Raw genomic sequence first — 20,005 nt, 5'->3', positions numbered from 1 at the left:
TTCGGCACGTTTGAGGAACCGTGGTAAGCCCGAGAAGTACTAGTTAAAGTGAATACCTGTCATGGAGTGCAATGTGGTTGTAGATTACAAATCCTACGTAACTTATTCCAAACCGTACGATCTTCACCCGCATTGTACAAGTTCCGGCCACGTGAGCTCGGAGGCATTCACCCGTCGAAGTAGCTTGAGCTTTCCAGTGTATTCGTTGTGATCGCCCACTACCGCCACAGGTAGAAGAACCACCTGACGCGGCCGCAAGAGGGATTGATAATAAGCCAACTCGGTCGATCGATCCCGACCGAGTAGCGTACGCAGATACACGATGGGATCGCTCATAAGCACTGCATTCATAAATGCTACATTCGCTTCGACGTCGTCAGAGCGCCCATGTAAACACTTCATTTGATGCTGGATATACCGAAACGTGTTCATATTCATCCGTGCAGTGGGGGAGCTGTATTTGTACTTGCGGACCTGCACTCGCAGATCTTCAGCCGCCATTTGCTTCGATTGAAAACTGGCAGTGAACGGTATTACTCGTCCGTCTCCGTTATTCCACTTACGTTGGTGTACATGAGACGCTTGCAGTTGTAGTTGCTTCCGTCGTTGCACCTCGTCTCGGATACAAAAGAAATCACTCGTCCAATGAACGCACATGCTCACCGTAGGCCACAGGACTCCAGCTGAGTACGGCACTGGAGTTGGAGCTAGGATAAACCATTGAGAAAATCGATCCCTCTGTCCACTGTCCTGGGTAACCAAACACTTAAGCCACAAGACTCGAACTGCCCACGCTCCAGCAATGACAAACACGAAACAAAGCAGAAATTTAAGGTCGATAATCACACCGCCAAGTAACACGCTGCCACTTCCTCGATGTGCGAGGCTGTACTGGTACTTAGTGGCCACCCAGGCACGGCTTAAATTGTTAGGTAGTACCATCATCCGCAGAATTTTAGACGATCGAAATGAAGTCGAGCGATACTGAGCAATCAGCGTGATACTCGAGAAAGCGCTTAGTAAAAACTCCGGAACGCCAATAATGCCGCTGCTTGACTGATTACTACGCGCTAACCAGCGTGACGTCGTCACGGTCACTACCATGTGCCATAGCAATGCATATATCCACACGTTACGCATCTGGACGACTGCATAGGAAATAAAAGCCTCAAGATGGATATCCAACACACCACCCTGCGAGAAAAAGTGGCTTTCGAGTACATCGTACGTGAACGGGGCGTCCAATAAATGCGCCAGCACGTAGCAGGAGACGGGAAATGGACTACCAAACACCACACATTGAGTCGGAACCTTCATGAAAAGATGTCGAGCCTTGCGTACTCGAGTCCAAGTCGACATTTTCTTCTGGGACTTCGTAACACCGTGAACAAAGTAGCAACTGAGCATCAAGCCGATACCACGAAGCAAGAAGTAGCCTTGTCCGATGATTCGCAGCGCCGCTACTACCTTATACCACTGGACAACATCGGAAGTTAAGAGCCCTGTTTCGTAGCGATAGTCCTCCACAAAAATTGTTTCGCACGAGCGTGTTGTTCCACTGCCAACGCAGTTCCGAGCACGTACGATCGCACTGACATCCGATCGTTTAAACCCAAGCGACGTGAGTCCACCTCGACATATCTGCATATCTTCCTGGCTTTCTAGAAATGTTAGATCCAATGTTGCGTTCGGAAAGCGACTTTGTACGTCACGAAGACGTGTCATGGTATGTACGTGCAGCAGTCCAACGCTTCTGCCTTGAAGGTCCGTAGGGGCGCATGATCGATCAAAATTTGTCCAGAGTTCGCGGCAAAATCGCGGCTGGAGGATCCGTTTACCCAACACCGGGAAGCAAATTGTACGAGCATTGGTCGTCGTGAGCAGCTCCGGGGAGTAGTATAATGCCTGGTTGGTGCGCCAGTTAACGTTGATGAACCATTTGGGGAAAATAAACTGGTGAAGACGATCGATATACTCACTTTCAGAGCGTAGCGCCAATCCCACAGGTCCGGATTGTGTCGTCCTGTTTATCCTCGAGACGACGTTGACGAGAGAGTCGATCATTTTAAATGCCACGTCGCCGTTGAACGTATTTCCGGGGCATTGGCTAGCGTAGAAGAAACAATCAGGGAAGTCTGGCGCTGACAAGAATTGTGCAAACGCGCGCCATGTGATCGAAGTCGAGTCGTGCTTGTAGCTCCAAACGCGCGCTGTTGTGCTGCCACTAAGCGCTTCATCTCTGGTCGATGCAAACACGGAATAATTCCACGATGTGTCAAAACTTACCACTTCATCAGGCTGCAGAGAGGGATACACTTCTTGGAGATTCGACACGCCCACACCCGATCGCAAAACATCAGAGAAAACGAGAGCAAGTGACACAGCTCCGATAAAAAATCGCGGCCAGGAGAACGGGAGATGCCGCTCGAACACTTTTTCACGAGCTGCCAGTTGACGGACATGGGTCTTCTCAATGAGAGCAGCAGGAGTGATCACCTTCTTCCAGCTCATCGAGTGCTTCTCTGCATGGCGCGAAGCCCACTTGGACAAAGCCACCAGCGCTCGAGTGCCATCTCCACGAGTCGGACTTACCCGAACGGGGGGCATGTCGGCAAATCGCGCTGTTCATACAAAAAAATCGCGATAAAGAGGCAGCTAATATAGCGCTTGAATTGCATCAGTCCACCTTCAACACTGATAAAATTGGATCACCTACCAGCTTGTTGCCTGCTCATACCTATCCGTTTCAAGTCGGAACAAACGGGTTAATATTATTACTATCCCGTTTCATCCGGCACACGCTCTATCTTTTTAGTGTGCGCTGTTTTTCGGCGTGCACGACAATTTTTTCATCTCGAGACAGTCCCTTGCGCTTACGTACCGCCTCAATGTAACGTCTAACGTAGTTGTGTTCGTACACGCGTTCGCCATAGTCCTCACGCTCCTCTTCTGTTTGCGGCTGGAAGAAAGGGTCCATATCGATGATGCTCCAGTGCGAGAAAATCAATTGTGGGTTGCTAGCAGCCCCTGACGTCTGGATCAGCAGGTCTGTGGCGAAGCCGAAGCTTTCTACAACGGGTAAGTGAGCCTTCACGGTGAATAGTGCTGTTCCATCGGAGAGCTCCTCGGAGTAGATATCGCCACGTCGCTTAGAGATGACGCTGTAAAGCTTGCCGAGTTGTTCTGCCTGACACTGCACTGTGCACTCGTACACAGCCTCTACCAACCGCACAGGCTGCTTCACAAACGACATGAGGCAAGTTGTCCGCATAATGGAGATTACCTGTCCGCTAAGCGGTCCGTATTTGCTCGCCTCGGCCTTTTCCTCTTCCGATTTGTCCTCCTCGCTCTTCTCGTGGAACACGACATCTTCGACGATAAAGGCGACTCCCCACACAGGCTCATCACACAAAGGTCCAGCCGACGAGGCCATTTGGAAGCCCGTCACAACGCTGTTCTCCAACTTTCGGATCTGCTCTGCTTTCTCTGAGTCCTGGACCTCTGCAGCTGAGGTAGGTGGGAATAGATAGCCTGTTGAATGGTAACCTGGGATGTTGTTGATCAACATGTTTGGACCCACTCGTCGTGGACCACAGCTCCAAATCTGGTGCAACGGCAACGACTTCAAAAAGCTGTTGTCACTCGTTTGAAGAGATTTCTCCAGCTTCTTCTTGAATGCAGCTACATCCTCTGCAGCAGCCTCAATATCCGCGTCTGCTTCCTTCGTATCGATCTCATCAGTGGACTTCTTGTTGTGCGTGATACGCTTTAGAAACGGTGCACTTTCTTCCAAGAGCTTTGCCGTCTCAAGAGGCAACGGAAGTGCTCGCAACTTCAGTGTCAGCGTCCCATCCGGAGTCGTTCCCAACGCAATCTTCGGGTCTTGAACATCAGCGTTCTCGTCTTTGTCAGAAGCTTCATCCTTAGTCGAGTCGGGGTTGAGAAGGTCCTTGAACACGATGTTCTCCTGGAACGAAGAGATCGTTCCGTCGACAACACTCTCACGGAAACCCACCAATGGCTCGGAGACTTGAACAGCGACTTTAGCAAAGCGTTCCTTCAAGTCCTTAATACAGCGTTCCAAGTGAAGCTCTCCCAGTGCCACAATGACGTGTTCTCCAGTCTCCTGCACGTGGACTTCGACAGTCGGATCAGATCGATACAGTCGCTGTAGACCAGCTTCCAGCGCTCCAAAGTTACGCGGATCTTCAGGTTCCACTGCCACGCGGACAATCGGCTTTGCTTGGTATGGCATCTTCGTTAATGAAGGACACGCCAGTGTGGATGACAGCGTAGCTGTCTTCAAAACATGTTCCTGTAGTCCGACAATACCGACGATATTGCCTGCAGGCACACGGCCCAGTTTGTGCAGATCGCGTCCCATCATCATGTAAGGTTTAACCAGCCCGCTGTCAATACGTGCAACATGTTTCACCGTATTCAAGTCGATTGCATCCACATCTCCCGTCACGCCCTGGAACTTCGGGTCCATCACGTAGACAGGCTGGCCTTCTCTAAGGACGCCTGAGTAGACACGACCCACGCCGACATAGACCTCGTCAGTGGCAGCCAGTCCAGACTGATGATAATCGGATAACACGTTCGCTTCCACTGAGATCACCTTGCAAATGTAAATTACCAACGGCGCGTCATCCGAAGTCTGACATGATTGCAGCGAACGGAAGACTTGAGTGTGCTGTGGTGATTTTTCGAGCTCCGGCGAGATCGTGCACAATTTGTCGGCCCGCTTTACCTGAGCAGACACAGGACTCGGCAGAACGCGTGTTACCATCTTCAGCACCGTCGTAGACAAAGGCAACCACTTCCGCATAACTGCTTGGGTTGCATTCTTCCGATCCGTCTGCTTCAGATCCCGATCCGTAACCAATTTTGCTACACGAAGCTGTCGCGTGAGTTTACGCAGAGCCTCCAAGTCCGCGTCTGACAGCACAGGCTTCGCCATCGCCGTGTAGGTCGTCCAGATCAACTCGAGAATAAACGAGCAGAACATCGTCTGGCTGTTCGAAGTGGGCGGTTTACTCACGATCTTCTTCGACTTGCCGTTGTAATAGTACTCCCCCCACAGTGCCTGACGCATTACACGCACCGGCAGCTCTAACTTCTTTGCGTACAGTGCTGCAAAGTATCCGATACCAAAAGCCCATCCGTCTGTAGCACTAGCAAAGATAACGTTACCGTTCGACGGCGAGAAGAGCATTTCGTTCTCCAATTGCTCCGTCTCCTTGGAAATGGCTTCGTCATCGAGTGTAATCTCGATCTTATCGGCATCTACTGCCTCAGTGTCGTCTGTACTGTTCTTCTGGTCTTCAGATGAAGCTTCCTGATCGTATTTTTCCAATACATCCATCCTAATCATGGAACTCAGTACAGCATTGGCCTGTTCAAGGATACGGTTGAGTCTCTGATATGCCTCCATGGGTGAAAACTGCAGCTCGAAGATGAGTCGATCCATCTTGTTAATCACAAGACACGGACGGATCCCTTCCTTCCAAGCTTGACGAATCACGGCGTGAGTTTGGGCGCAGAGTCCTTCTACAGCATCAATAAGCACCAAAGCGCCGTCGCAGAGTCGAACTGCGGTGGATACATCGAACGAAAAGTCCACATGGCCTGGGGAGTCAACGAGATTGATAAGATACGGCGCTTCCGGCTCCTTGTCGGCTATGGGTTCAGGCTGGTACACTAAGGAGATGGCGCTGGACTTCATAGTAATGCCGCGGACTTGCTCCTCCTCCGTGTTGTCCAGATATCGCACCTGTTACAGGTTTGTTACCATATGGGGAACTTTTAGGGGGTACACTTGGGATACAGTTTACACATTTGTTTACCTTGCCTGCGAGTCGCTCCGAGATGATCCCGTTGGCCGACACGAGGCTGTCGCTGAGCGTTGTCTTGCCGTGGTCCACATGCGCCAAGATGCAGATGTTGCGGATACGCTCGGGTGAATGCTGCAGCTCGCCCAGCAGCTCCTGTGTTACGCGAGTAGCCATGGTTATGGGATGCGGAATGAAAAGTGATTGGCGGGAAAAGAGTTGAAATTGAAATGGTGTGTTGAACGTAGATTTTGTGAATGTCATTGTTATGTGAGTGATGGTCATTGAAGTGACCTTTTTCACGGATTTACAGATATGACTGCATCACTACTCTCCGCATCTCTTTTAGCAGTACGTGTCATTCCGCCTCTGCTCAGCTCAGCTCTACTGCACAATACAAAAGCAGCTAAGCTTCCCTACAAAATAACATGAGTCAATATTTGCAATTTTCATCTTTATTTTATCTGAACGTCAGCGACGAACACCATCACTGTAGAAGAAATAAACACAGGCATGGTCGAAAATGCAGTCATGTTTTATTATTTTCTTCGCAAAAAGCGTCATTTTTGGCCTGTATAAACGTCGAAAATGCCACGTTTTGGATGCATACTGCAAGCCCAAATTCGAGCGGATTATGGGCAATTCAAGCGAATTTTGCATTTTAGCAAACTGTCCGATCCGTTGGCGTCTCATCTGACACACAATCTGGGGACAACAAGGAGCGATTCTTTGGACCACTCGGTTTTTCTCCAGACGCTGAAACAGCGTTCTCAATTGTCGCAGTCTTGAGCTCACCATCCATGACTAACTACCTTGGTGTGCTCCAACATCCGCCAGGTTGGTGCTCGCACCGGCTAGCTTAATATCATCGTCAGCCAGGTAGACCTGCCCGTCATCCATGCCGATGCTATCGTCAGTGGGGTAGGATAGAGCGCCAGCGAAGTCGGAAGAGTAGTCATTCAGTTTGGCCGAGTCGTCTCCTAAATCGACTATCGTCAGCTGAGTCAGCACAATCATCGGCTGTGTTGCCAAAACCGTTTGCCAAGTCGGCTGAGTTGTCAGCCGAGTTGACTAAGTCGTCAGCCAGGCATAGCCATTGGGGCAGAAGTGGTTAGTCTGTTCGACGTAGAAACCCATGTTAGCCGCACCTGGAGTGAATCCAGAAGTGCTTGAGCAGTCATCACCCTCGGATGGTAGTCCACATACAGTATGTGTGTTCCTTGCTCATGAGACCACATCGACGATCCAGACGAGCTGTTCCGCGAGGACTACGTCTGAGACATCATGACTCGCTCGACATTCCAGATACACCAGATGGATCAAGGGCCAAGTTCGACGCAGTTTTCTTCGACGTTCCCATCAGAACAGACGCCTGAGCTTTGCCTAGGGGCACCTTGTTCCGATTTCCCAACTCTGAGGTATTGTACAGCGGCAGCGAACTCAACGACAGTAGTGGGTCATGGAACATTACGCCGGCAGTTTTTTTACTTTCCGTAATTTACCTGCGAGACCAGTCCTGGAACGTTCTTTCGAGGCAGCTGCTATTTTGACGACGCAACCGCTCGACCACCTGAGGGCGTTAGAAACGTCTTTTGGATCTTAGGGTGGTTTCAGATCCGCTCGAGCACTGAGAACAGGTTTTGTCTGAATTTCAGAATTAATTTATTTTTCTCAAAAAAATTAGGACCCTATGTATATAGATACACATAAATAATACCATGTCGAGCGAACTAACTTTTGGAAAATACAAGGGCACACCGATCGAAGAAGTATATGCTTCTGATCCCGGGTATTGTCGATGGATGCACAACCAACCCAGTCTCAATATTGCTGAGGATATCAAGGTTTTCCTTCACTCCAAGTTTTTAAGCGATGATAATTCGTATATGATGAGTTGGGGCAAGTACAAGGGGAAGACGCTTAAGCAGATCAGTCGTATGGACCCTAACTACATTGATTGGCTTCGAAAGAGTGAATTCGTTATTGAAAAGTGTCCTAAGCTACTCCAGGAACTTAATTAAGCGATAAAAAATATTTTTTTTGTTCAACCAAATGGTATCGAGAACCTACGCGGTTGAGAATTCTAAAATTTCGCCTGTGAGGCGATCATAGCTTAGTTCCTGCTCGCTTACAACCAATACAAGCATGTTTGTTCCCTGGCAACCAGCGTTTGTGCCCTGGATCTGAATGGCCTGCGGAACATCACGTTCGGTTAGACGACTTACATCAGCAATTAGGACACGGTTCGTTAGCGACCAAGTCTGATAGTCAAGAAGTCCATTCACGAGCTCGGGGGTCAGATCACCATTAATCGAGCCAATTTTAGCGACCTCATTAGTGAACTGATGGAAGTCATAATCGTGGCTGATATCGAAGCACTGAGTCGAACCGATACGGACATTGAAGTTGCGAATGCTCGAACCAGGCTGAAGAGTCCAAGGAGCGCTATCAAATGGACTCTGAAATTGCTGAACAGCTGCTGAAGCAAAATTTCCAGTTTGTTCAGCAAAGGGGAGAAGGATAACGTACTTAGCGTTCTTAACAGATGCGGATAGCTGTAGATCGAAAGAAGCATTAAGCTGAGTCGATTGCTTGCCAATACCTGCGCGCTGGTAAAACCACTGTGCATAACAGTCGTTGTAGCGGACCTTCTTTACTGGCTTCGAGATGATAGCCTGCGGATTTTCAAGGTGAACAAACGGGACATACAGTCTAGAAGTTGTGAAAGGCATGTACGTGCCATCAATTGTAGGCTCAAGCGCATTGACGACAGCACCCCACGAAACAGCAATGGATCCAGTACCACCAATGACAGTGTACATAGGGGCTGGAGAAGTCGCAGAAGCAACCATTACTGGACAGGTATTACCACTTGATAGAGTAGTACTCGTTAGCGTCATTCTAGTAGAACTATCAATATCAATAGCAGCAGTACCCTGGTTAACGCGAAAACGAAGACGAATTTGAGGATTAGCCATAAGATCAAGCTCTTTGAAGATCGGATGTAAATCAACGAGTTTGATTTTGAGCATATAGTTCCATGTACCCATAATAGCACCAGCTGTACCCGCACCTGCTACGAACGCACCACGTCCAAGCTGATTAGCAATGGTAGTGGTAGCAGATGCGGCACCCGTAGACGGCCATGTAGCAGACGAGTCAGCGCCAGCATTTGGTGGATTTGAAAGAAGGCGTTTAGCAAAACCATCATTTGCTACTGATGCCGTAGCAGAAATGGCACCGGCGTTAAAGGTCGTCGAAATTGGCATATTATTCGAATACCCGTCTCCATTAGAAGAAGGGTTGGAAGAACCACTGTACTTGGTTGATTGAGCAGCATCCGGATATAGGAAAGATTCAGCTCCATGCTTCTCAACATACTGAGGGCTGTACCCGGTCTGAGCACGAATATTGTTCCAGAAAAGCTTATAGTCAGCCATAGAAACGATAGTCTTACCATTTAGCTCCAAGGACATCGAATCAATAACGTTCCAGTTGCCGCACTTCAGCGAAACGCAAAAACGGTTAGCCGCAGCCGTAGTAAGAGTAGCGTGCGTGTTCTTCATCGAAACCTTGTATGGGAGCATGATATATGCATCGCGGAGCGAAGCGAATCCTTCACTTCCATTAAGCTGGGATGTAGCATCGATAGTAATAACACCGTTTTGGTATGAGCCCTGGTTAAGATCGATAACAAAAGGCACGCGCTTGCCAGAGGAGACCTTAATCTCCGGATCACTCTTGAGCGAGCTCTGGTAAAGGTATTGGTCGGAAAGTTGTGTTTCAGACATCGTTGAGATTCTATATGGCATGTAATATACTTTCTCAAAAATAATTATTATGGAATTCGTCAAGCCTATTACATCCGATCATGATCTAATTGAACTTGCCAAGCGTATTGGGGTTCATCTCGATGATATATTTGAGTCAAACGAGATCACAAAGCCGCTTCCGAAGAAAGGATCATATCTGATCTTGCTACGACAACCCAACATGGATGTAGGACACTGGCAGGCTGTTCATGATGGAGAATTCTTTGATAGTATGGGAGAGGCAGCTCCAACCAAGTATGGCATCGGGCGATATAATACCAAACAATATCAAGGCACTTATGGGGACTATTGCGGAATATGGTGCATGCTTTGGTTATATTGCAAGCAAAAAAATAAGATGAATCTTTTGAATCGATTCAAAGATCTGAATTTGTCAATTCTGTATTAAATATGTTTCAGGGAATATAGCAATAATGTATCGCGAATTGACGATTTCCAGCGATGTTCCAGTCGCCAAGCTGACTAAAGCCCTCAAGACAGGTAAGCTAAGTCTTACTGCAAGCCAACTCAAGGGTTCAGACTCTGTTATCCACCTCCACCCAGCTTCATATGAGAAAGCACTAAAGGCTCGCAAGGTCGGTCGTGGTGTTAGACTTGACATCACACGCCATGAGATTAAGAAAGGGTACAAGAAGCTCCAAGGAGGATCCATTTGGAGTAAAATCAAATCGGGGTTATCGACAGCATTCAAATTCGTAAAAGATAGTGGTTTGCTCAGCAAGGGTCTGGATGCGGCAGTGCCTGCTATTGCTACAGCATTTGGAGCCCCTCAAGCAGGAATGCCCGCAAGGGCGGCTATTAAGTCATTGACAGGAGTTGGAGTATATGACTCTGACAGTGATGTAGAGAAAGAAGGTGGTCGTATTTCGGTAGCGGATGTTAAGAAGGCGGCGAAAAATGCTCTCGGGTATGCTAAACGTAAGGGGATTCTAACTGATGCAGTCGATGCAGGCGAGAAGTTTCTACTATCAAAAGCAACCAAGCCAGAGCATGAGAACCTGATCAAATCGGTTCGAGGTGAGGTAAAGAGACGCTATGGTGTAGGAGTCCCTAAGAAACCAGCTAAAGGTTCGCCCGAAATGAAGGCTAAGATGGCTGCACTCCGTGCTAAACGTAAGAAAGCAATGATTGCTGGCTCTTTTCGATTAAATTAGTTCCACCCTATTCTGCGGATTGGGAGAAAAAAATCATTGAATGCTTATTTTTTTGGCCTCAGCAACAACATGATCGAGACAGAAGTATCACGGAACTTAACCTTTTGATCGTTTTGATTATAGATACTGATCGTAATAGACGTTCTCGCGCCGTTATGACAGTTCATCCAAGCATACTGACTCGGCTTATAGCTGATTAGTTGTCCAACTTCAGCATCACCACGGTCAAACACACTAAGGATATCACCAGAGGCAACATACTCGTTTTTGATCAGGTCGCATCGAACGATGTAGCTCGAGGTTGGGTGAATCTGAGGAATGATATTTGACAGCTGAGCACTTGAAACCGTTGCAGACGCTGAAGGATACGTACCAGCAGTCAATCCTACTACTTTACCAAAAGAGGCGTTATCAATGATGATGCGAGGGACACGCGTTGTTGTTGGCAAACCAGTACCGCCTGACGAATAAAGACCACTTGCTGGTCGTGTCCAAGTGCCACCAGCTGTAGGAAGTGTCGTTGGAGTAGCGCTAAAATCGAATTGAGCAGCATAATACACACTGTTTTCCGTTAGTTGAATATAGAAAACGTTCTCACCAGATGGATTAATTAAATACGCTCCAGCATTTACGAGAGCCGTCTGAATGCTTCGATTAATATCGGTATAGCTGTAAAGTCCATCAGGGAGGATAACAGATACAGTGGATGTGGTTCCAGCTGTCGGAACTTCGATTTTGAAGGAGTTATTCAGGAACTGAGTTGCATCGATGTTGTATTCAGAGTTATACATCGAAATCGATTGAACCGCGCATACCACATCCTTAAAATCGGCAGCACTACCAGGAAAGCTGTATTTCCATGTGCTGTTATAATTGTCTTGAACGAGGTTAGTGGAATCGAGTTTAACAAAACTTGCCATGGTATATGTATATTGATTCACCCAAAAAAATATTCTAAAGTTATTGCTCAATATCTATCGGTCGATCAAAGTTGTATCTGATTTGACCTTTGACTGAATCCACGAACAGCATCTGTCCTTTGCGCTCCGTGGCTTTATTGTAGTAATAGACGATTGATCGTTCATCAACGCCTTTGATGTTAAAATCCTTTACAACCATCTGTAAATCACGCTTCGAATTCGCTTTTAGAATCGCTACGTACTCTGAATTCAACCGAATCATCTTATCAGTAGCAAAGTAGCTGTGGCTTAGGAATATGGTTGAGAGTTTAAAGTGTCGCCCACGTGTATAGTAATGAGAGAAGATATTCTTCTGAAGTAGTTTATCATTGCTATAGTCATCAATGATAACAAGCTCCGGTTTGTTAGAGCTTAATGGAGTATGACGCACCTGATCTACTTTAGGAGGGCTATCTGGGTCAGCAAATGTGATGAATCCTTCCAACTTTTCCCGGAGATACTCATAAAGCTCCTGATGGGGATTACGAGCAATGATAGTTAGATGAGCAAATACGTGAGGAGAATGCTTGAGAATAAACATACAAAGATTGTTCTTTCCTGAAAAGCTTGGACCGAGCACAACCATTCTAAACAAAGCTTTCATATCCAATGCGGGGATATCACCCATCGAAGCAGACTTGAATTTTTTCGGAATCGAAGCCCCGAAGTCAGGAATAGCACTCATGACTAAAATCGTTTGATCTATATAGGATTAAACAAAATGAGTTCCGGTTTTTCATATCCACAGCCTACATTTCAATCATCCATTTATAATCCTTCATTCTATCTTTCGTTAGACTCGAGTGGTTATCTAACATACGATTATGCGCAAACACTATATTTGAGCAAGGATGATTACAGGATGGGCTACCTTAGCGGAGTAATAGCGGGAACTGCTTCGTACAGCAAAACTTTAATTCTCGATTCGTCCGGCAATATCAGCGGAATTAATAGCTTTGGAGCTTCTACTATTACTGGAACGCTACAAACCGGATCCCAACCAAATATAACGTCTCTCGGCTCTTTATCAGGTCTTACGATCGGTGGAAATTTATCGTTCAGTGGGTCATCGCGCTCGATATCGATAACAGGCACTTCAAGCTACATCGATTGTCGAGAATATCGCCAGAACGGGACTATATACGATTTGGGCCTTCTTGAATACATAAACGGAGTTAGTTTTGGTACCGCAACGCCAAATAAATTCCTATTATGCGACTCAAGCTCGAATATCGGAGGCCTAAGTTCGGTAACGGCTACTACTCTGACTTGCACGAACTTGCGCCAGGGCTCGACGTATTATGACCTATCAAGCTTTTTAACATCTATTCCGACTTCCCTCTCGCTCAATAATCTGTCAGCGAGTGGGGATATCAGCTGCTCCGGCGTTATCAATGGGTTTTTAGCGTATGGAAACCAATCAGCTATAACAACAGTAGGATCGCTGACAGAGCTTGGGATCAACTCTACAGCAACGAATGAATATTTCTCGATCACTGGTAGTGGATTGGACTTTCTTGATGGTTCTTACACACGAATGATGACTCTAACCGGGTCGAATACGACTCCTGTTCAATTCCAGATCCAAGTCCATAATGGCAATCGATCAACCACAGCGAACGCGTCATGGATCGGGAACATCACAAACAACGACCTCAGATTTGGGGTCAATAACTCGACGTCGATGATTTTAACTACCACAGGTCGTCTTGGTCTTGGTACTACAAGTCCTTCAGCTCCGCTGCACGTCCCTGGCAGCAACAGTTTTGTATTTGGAGCAGGCGGAACGACAGTGTATCGCCTCAGAACAGATAGTGGAGCTACAGAATCCGCTCTTGGCCCGATCACATATTCAGTAGCGGGTATATTCGGAGGATACATTGCCAGTACAGCCATGGCGATGACGTCGGATCGACGCCTTAAAAAGAATATTCAATCATGCCCAATTGATCGTGTGAAGCGGCTCTACGATAGCTGTGAGGTCAAGCTCTATGACTGGATCGAGTCGGAAAACAAGCCTGGACAAGAAATCGGTCTCATAGCTCAGGATTTGGTCTCAGCCCATCTAACTGATTTGATATCGATCTTTTACAGAGATGATATTGAAGGGGGAGAAGACCCAAGCCTTGAACCAGCTAAGCAACAGCTCAACGTTGATTACAGTCGAATATCGGCTTATAATATGCAGATGATTCAGTATCTTTTGGGTGAGATAGATAGATTAAAAGGTCGTTTGGCTAATATAGAGTCATGAGGATTGAGCGCTGGGAGTTAAGCCCTTTGAAGAGCAAGAAGTATCGAGTATGGGTACGTCTTGATACGGGAAAGTTGCGCAAGGTTGATTTCGGGGCTCGTGGATACGCCCAATATCGGGATCAAACGCCTCTGAAGGCTTTTAGTCATCTTGATCATAATGATGAGGAGAGACGTCATCGATACTACCTTAGACACAAAGTTGATTACCCAGAACCATCAGCGGATTTCTATGCTAAGAAGTTTCTTTGGTAATAATATACAAGAAATGGGTTGCGTACCAAGCAAAGATCTTAAATCGAATTTAACTGCTGATGAACCTACTCAGGCAATTGCTTCTACATTCATGCGCGCTGATCAGATCGTAGCTCTCGGAGATAGTGCATTCGTTCCTATCAGAGATGCGAAGACGGGGGAAGATGCTATCATGGAAATACATGTTGGAGAGAAAAAAATTAGTATATATCGCGGAATGGCGAATAAAGCTGTTAGATCTGGTATTGCTTAGATAGCAAACGTCTTTACAGACTTCGATTTTTTTTAGTTGAGTATGCCCATACTTTCCCTCCTTCCGTCTGGGTTGACGCATCCGTTTTCTTGAGCGTCTTGTCAAGATCCGTTGCCCAAACAGCTGCCTGGGTCTTTTGAGGGCGGTCATGGATGATAAGATTTTTCATGATGGCTTTTAGCTCTGCGACGTTGAGATCAGCGTTGTCGCCATATCTACCACCTGAGCTGGAAATAATTCGGGGATTGAAAAAGAACATCTCTATTAGAACGAAGTTCGAAGGATCGCAGATCTGAGAACAAGTTCTCTAAGCTCTGCTCTATATCAATCGGACGATAATATCCTTGAACTCAGAATCCGAAATTAAACGATTGGAGTACATATCCACACTAAGCGATTTCAGTTGCTTGATGATTGAAGGATTATCATTGCCTAATTCAAGCTCTCCTTTCAGCTTGTCATATTCAGCTCTTAGAGAGTCTAACGGATCCTCAAGGTGGTCATGGAAGTTATACTGAAGATGTGTAATCGCAAGGATCTCTTTGAACAGTTTTCTATCATCGATACTGAGCTTGTCATATGAAGCTTGATCGATATGATTCTTATACACAAGAGTTCGGATCATTGATTGTAGACTATCACTGATTTGACATTTGGGTCCGCATTTTCGGCGATTGGGTTGAACAATCACAAGGGTTCTGTTATCAAGATCAGGAATTCTGATATACTTACTACCCAGCTGACGGTAGATGTATGCCGATGGAGTGGCCAAACCTTGAATCTCATTGAGGTTGTATGTTCTCCCGCGACGGACAACTCCTTCAAGCGGGGCGACGCCAGCACCTCTTAACCCACGACCCTGAAGATTCCTCTTAGCCCCTGACCCCACTCGATCAACCATGTTATTCACAGTTTGGCGAACCGTGCGCTCGTCTTGTCGATCACTGAATTGATCAACCTCGGTGTAGTTTTTAGCATCGGAGTAGCTTTTAGCCTTGATTTGATAGACAGCCTTGGTCGCTTTCATGGCAGCGGTTGCCGCCTTCAACGCTGATCTTGCGGATTTTGAGTTATTACCCTTTACTGTTCGCTTCGCCTCATCGTATTTCCTCTGAGCTTCGCCATACTTTTGGAATGCGGCTTCTGACTCATCGTGGAGTTTTTGCAAAGTGTCATCGCGATATTGAGTACCCTCTGAGGATTTGATTCGAGCTGATGTATCTGTCGATTTTGTATTGTCGAGGATCGCTCGATTCAATAGCTGAAGATTAACTACGAGATTTTTTTTCAATGCTGGATCATCATTCTCATAGACGTATCGCTCTATGTCTTCAAACCCGGTCATCATGCTATTGAGAGTATCCATCCATCTAATGGTTTTCATAAGATCGTTGAAAACCTTGCCAGAAACCGCTTTGTTTTCGTGGTTTCTAATGTAAAATGGTTTTGCTGCGGTAGGCTCACTAAAGTAGTAATTTTGATTAGCTTTCACACCACTTTTGGTATCTACTATTGGTTTCAGTCTAAAGGGAATTCGAACTCCTTCAGATGCTATTTTGCTGTAGTAGTCCATGAGAATCTTCTTCGCATCGTTATCAGCATTAGTTAGAGAACTATTCATATCTTCATCAATTCCAATCTTAATTCCATGCCGAGCCTCACCATCGCGTGGCTCAAAGGCTTTTGCAAGTTTGGTGGTGTCTTCGTTAGTAAATAGATCGATATCGCCACGATCTTTGACGAAATCAATAAATTCTTGGAATGTAGATCTCCAATCGACTTTTTTTAGTAATCGCTGGCTTGACTCTTTCACTATCAATACCAAATACACTAATTGATGAACCATCAATCCACACGTATCCAGTTCTATCCACCTGAGATGTTTTACTCATGCTCTGGAGGATAGGAATGATTTTCTTTTTCAAACCAGCCGACTCAAGCACTGCTTTATTCTTGAAAATAGACCAAAGCAATCGATTCTTACTATCAACTTGGTCTAATGAGGTTGAAGTCGATGTGTCCAACTCAAAACTATCTTCAAGACGCTGCTTTGAACGGAATGCATCATCACCTTCACTTGGATCGGCGATTTTTCGTTTTCGCGTTAGTGAAACGTGATAAAGAGGGTCTTCAAGTCTCATATAACTGCTCTCATCGATTGATTTACTTTCGCCATCATACCAGATGCCCCTAATCTTCTCCTCTGTAGCCACCCAGTCAATCGATTGATAAGTCTTACTCTTTCTACCCGTTTTGGCTGCAATTAATGACCCCTTTTCACCAAGAAAGTATCTATTGTCATCCTTACCAGTTTTACGCTTAATTGGCTTAATTCGAAGCGCTACCCAATTAGGATTGGCGGTAAACAATTTCTTAATCCATGATCGCGCCTCCACTTGATCTTCGGTATCCATGTTTTTCATGTTTTTCATGTTTGTTTCAGCATCTAACATTTTTGGAGTATTGTCGATTCCAACATCAGCTGTTTGCTGTGTGTTATCGATACCAACATCAGATGTTTGAGGTCTCGCTTGAATATTTCTATCAGTTTGATTAACACGATCAGTATTAATTGAGCTATCTACCATCTGCACGCCGCTATCAACTCCAACATCGATCATCACAGGGCGAACATTTGGAGTTGAGCTGTCGCTCAGACGTGAGGCGAAGCCGTCAGTCTGCGACTGTGAATCCACCTGGGGTGTTGAGATCTCAGGGTTTGTTTGGGAGTATCCATCAATCAGTGTTTTTTTTTATGGCTCAGCAGACTCGGATGAGTCGGTCTGAGTTGATTCTGTTGATTTCTTTGGGACTGTAGTAACCCCATTCGTGATATCACTTGCCCATGACGTTCCTGCATACATCTGACGCTTAGTGTTGGATTGCCGAACGCGGCGCTGAGCTCTTTCAAGAAGCTCCTGACGTTTTTGCTCTCTCTGAGCGAGCGATGTAAAATTTGGAAACATATTGATCCTATATCAAACGAATCATAAAAAAATGAGTAGTGTTAAATACCCTTACCACAAACTCGGCATAACTGAGTCATGTCTAAATGGTTGATAGTTATGACAGATACTATTCCGCTCATTTAGAAGATTTAGATAGCGATCCTTAATGCAATGGAATGGAACTCCAAATATTGCTTCCAACTCATGTCGATACTTTCGATTTACTACTGTTTTACGAAAGTTTGCTGACGCATCGAGATTTATCAACTCATTCTTGACTCTACTCACCTCTTGAATGACCCACAGCTTTCGCCGTAGCGTAGCAAGCTCACGTTGATTTTTTAAACAGTTGGGGCACATATTTATAATAAGGGTTTATATATATATCAAGTCAGATATTTCAATAATCTAATTAAAAATAGTAAATATACTATAAATGAGTCAAAGCTTACAGAGGATTGCTCTAATATATTTTTTTTTACACAAAGCTAATTATGACTTATTTGTGTTTTTTTTTGCCCAGTACTCTTTTTCTAGCATCGACTTCCGATTCTTATTTATCAATCGGAGATTATCTTGAGGTTCCCAGGAATCAGGCTCATTACCAAGCCATTTGATCAGATATTTGTACTTCCCAGACCGTGTCGTCTTATGATCCAAGATCTTCTCAGCTTCCAGAATATCGCCACGATTAATAACAGCATCTGTAGTCTCTGTGTTGACCATGTTAAGATCGTTTGGCGCCTTGTAGAGGGTATGACCATTTTTTGAACGGATTTGGACTCAGTAGCCATCAATTCCAACGATTTTATAGACTGCTTTGCTCCATCGAGCAGCTTCTTTATCAAATGTCTGCTTTTTGAGACGGTATAATACGCTTGATCCGACGTCAAACTCCTTCTCAATTCTATCGGCTTCCACCTGATTATGACTCAGATCTGCATTCATTACTTTGCCTTTTGCCTCATTTGGAGTCATACCAATCGAACGATGAAACGTGGTATTGTAGTTCTCAATAACATCAGTTACAAGCTTTTGCGTAATTCTCTTGGATGACATTTTAGTTAGTTTCTGTTTCAACGTTCTGTTGAATCGTTCAATTTTTCCCATAGTTCCATAATCACCTGGCTCATTGTTGTAGTGTTCAATTGTCTTAGATTTGAAGAGCTCTTGGGCCTGGAAGTTCATGAACTCACTACCATTATCACTTGTTAGGATATCAACTTTGTGGAGACGAACAAACGCTTTAAGCGCTTCTAACACTGTTGCTGCCGTCTTGTTTCGTAAGAGCTTTGCGTACCCCAGCCTTGAGTTGATGTTGATAGCAGTCAAAATTGGTCGTTTCTCCCAAAATGCAAGATCAATTTGCCACGAGTTGGGGTTATGCGAAGCTATTTTAAAACCATTGAATCTCTTCTTTTGCTCCTGAAATCGTTGAATATCGGGCTGACTCCCATACCAATCCTTTACTATTTTGAAAGTTATCTTAGGATTTAACTCCTTTGCCTTCTGATACAGAGCTTGAGCTCCGATAAAACCGGTTTTTGGGTCATAGTAGAGTTTCTTTAATAGCGCGTCCATGATCTATATATACATTAAAAAAATCCCCTGTGGTTAGCTGCTTAAATATTAAGTGGTTCAGTCGTGATACCATCATCAAGTACTCGACGTTTGTCATAATAGTAGTTAAGCGCTGTTTTGGTTTGAGTATAGGTGATGATAGACTTGGTTTCTTTCGATAGTCTGAACCCCTTGTTTGTACCTTGTAGCGTGATGCGATCCCGTACGACAGTCTCAAACCCATCAGGATTAAGAACACCATTGTTTCGACCACTTCCCTGTTGAATACCCTTCGCTGAAACCTTTACTTTGTATGTCTCATCAGGTAGGTAGCAAATATAGTTCTTACTCGATAGTGAGACCATAGCATCACCTGACCATTCATCTTTGAACAAACCAGGCGTACGGCGATCAAACTTAGCTACCTCAGTGTTGTAATCGCGTGGGAACCAATCGTATTTATGCTCCTTGAAGTGGGATCGTAGCTCAGGCTTGATACAGTCTTGAAACGGATTATCACAGCTGAAAGCGATATAAGCCGAATCAGTGTCCATCTCCTGATACTGGAAGTCAGAGCGATCGAAGTAGAAATCTATGCAGTCATAGTAAAACTGAAGCATGCGTAGCTTAGCAAGCTGATAGATAGCAATCGACAAATGGATTGGGTTCTTATTATTGAGTCGGCGCTTCTTCATCGTGATCTCACACGCATCATTAAGCTCCTCTAGACCATGGAACGTAAAGTGTTCGATCTTGTTCTTAATAGCTTTGTCGCTCGACTCATACTTAACCTCTTTGTGCTTGCTCATATCCATGCCAGATCGACCAAAGGCACTGTTGCCTACCAGCTTCATCATCTCTGCAATCATTGCTTTAGACTTATCAACATCACCCTCTCGGCGAGCATTTGATACAGCCTCCATAAATGGTGCAAATGCCTTGTAAGAGTTGGCCTT

General features: G+C 45.5%; 6 protein-coding genes across 6 annotated transcripts; 2 read left to right on the top strand and 4 right to left on the bottom strand.

Moving 5' to 3' along the window:
* Positions 1-123: 123 nt before the first annotated feature.
* Positions 124-2,607, bottom strand: PPTG_05876 (hypothetical protein; the record flags this gene model as incomplete). Its single annotated transcript, XM_008899604.1, has 1 exon — positions 124-2,607. The coding sequence occupies one exon, from the start codon at positions 2,605-2,607 to the stop codon at positions 124-126; it is 2,484 nt and encodes an 827-aa protein (XP_008897852.1).
* Positions 2,608-2,803: 196 nt separating this feature from the next.
* Positions 2,804-6,011, bottom strand: PPTG_05875 (hypothetical protein; the record flags this gene model as incomplete). Its single annotated transcript, XM_008899603.1, has 2 exons — positions 2,804-5,776; positions 5,850-6,011. 2 exons carry the CDS (start codon positions 6,009-6,011, stop codon positions 2,804-2,806), a joined length of 3,135 nt encoding a protein of 1,044 aa, XP_008897851.1.
* A 558-nt stretch (positions 6,012-6,569) lies between these two features.
* On the bottom strand, positions 6,570-7,313 carry PPTG_05874 (hypothetical protein). The gene has a single exon (XM_008899602.1). The coding sequence runs from the start codon at positions 6,849-6,851 to the stop codon at positions 6,639-6,641; it is 213 nt and encodes a 70-aa protein (XP_008897850.1). The 5' UTR covers positions 6,852-7,313; the 3' UTR covers positions 6,570-6,638.
* Positions 7,314-7,552: 239 nt separating this feature from the next.
* PPTG_05873 (hypothetical protein) lies at positions 7,553-7,855 on the top strand (the record flags this gene model as incomplete). The annotated part of the gene is made up of 1 exon (XM_008899601.1): positions 7,553-7,855. One exon carries the CDS (start codon positions 7,553-7,555, stop codon positions 7,853-7,855), a length of 303 nt encoding a protein of 100 aa, XP_008897849.1.
* Positions 7,856-9,674: 1,819 nt separating this feature from the next.
* Positions 9,675-10,821, top strand: PPTG_05871 (hypothetical protein; the record flags this gene model as incomplete). The annotated part of the gene is made up of 2 exons (XM_008899600.1): positions 9,675-9,901; positions 10,107-10,821. 2 exons carry the CDS (start codon positions 9,675-9,677, stop codon positions 10,819-10,821), a joined length of 942 nt encoding a protein of 313 aa, XP_008897848.1.
* Positions 10,822-11,781: 960 nt separating this feature from the next.
* On the bottom strand, positions 11,782-12,465 carry PPTG_05870 (hypothetical protein; the record flags this gene model as incomplete). The annotated part of the gene is made up of 1 exon (XM_008899599.1): positions 11,782-12,465. One exon carries the CDS (start codon positions 12,463-12,465, stop codon positions 11,782-11,784), a length of 684 nt encoding a protein of 227 aa, XP_008897847.1.
* Positions 12,466-20,005: the final 7,540 nt, after the last annotated feature.

Source organism: Phytophthora parasitica (genome assembly GCF_000247585.1).
Source record: "Phytophthora parasitica INRA-310 unplaced genomic scaffold supercont2.8, whole genome shotgun sequence".
Classification (NCBI taxonomy): domain Eukaryota; phylum Oomycota; class Peronosporomycetes; order Peronosporales; family Peronosporaceae; genus Phytophthora; species Phytophthora nicotianae.
This window is presented reverse-complemented; position numbering and strand designations above follow the sequence as displayed.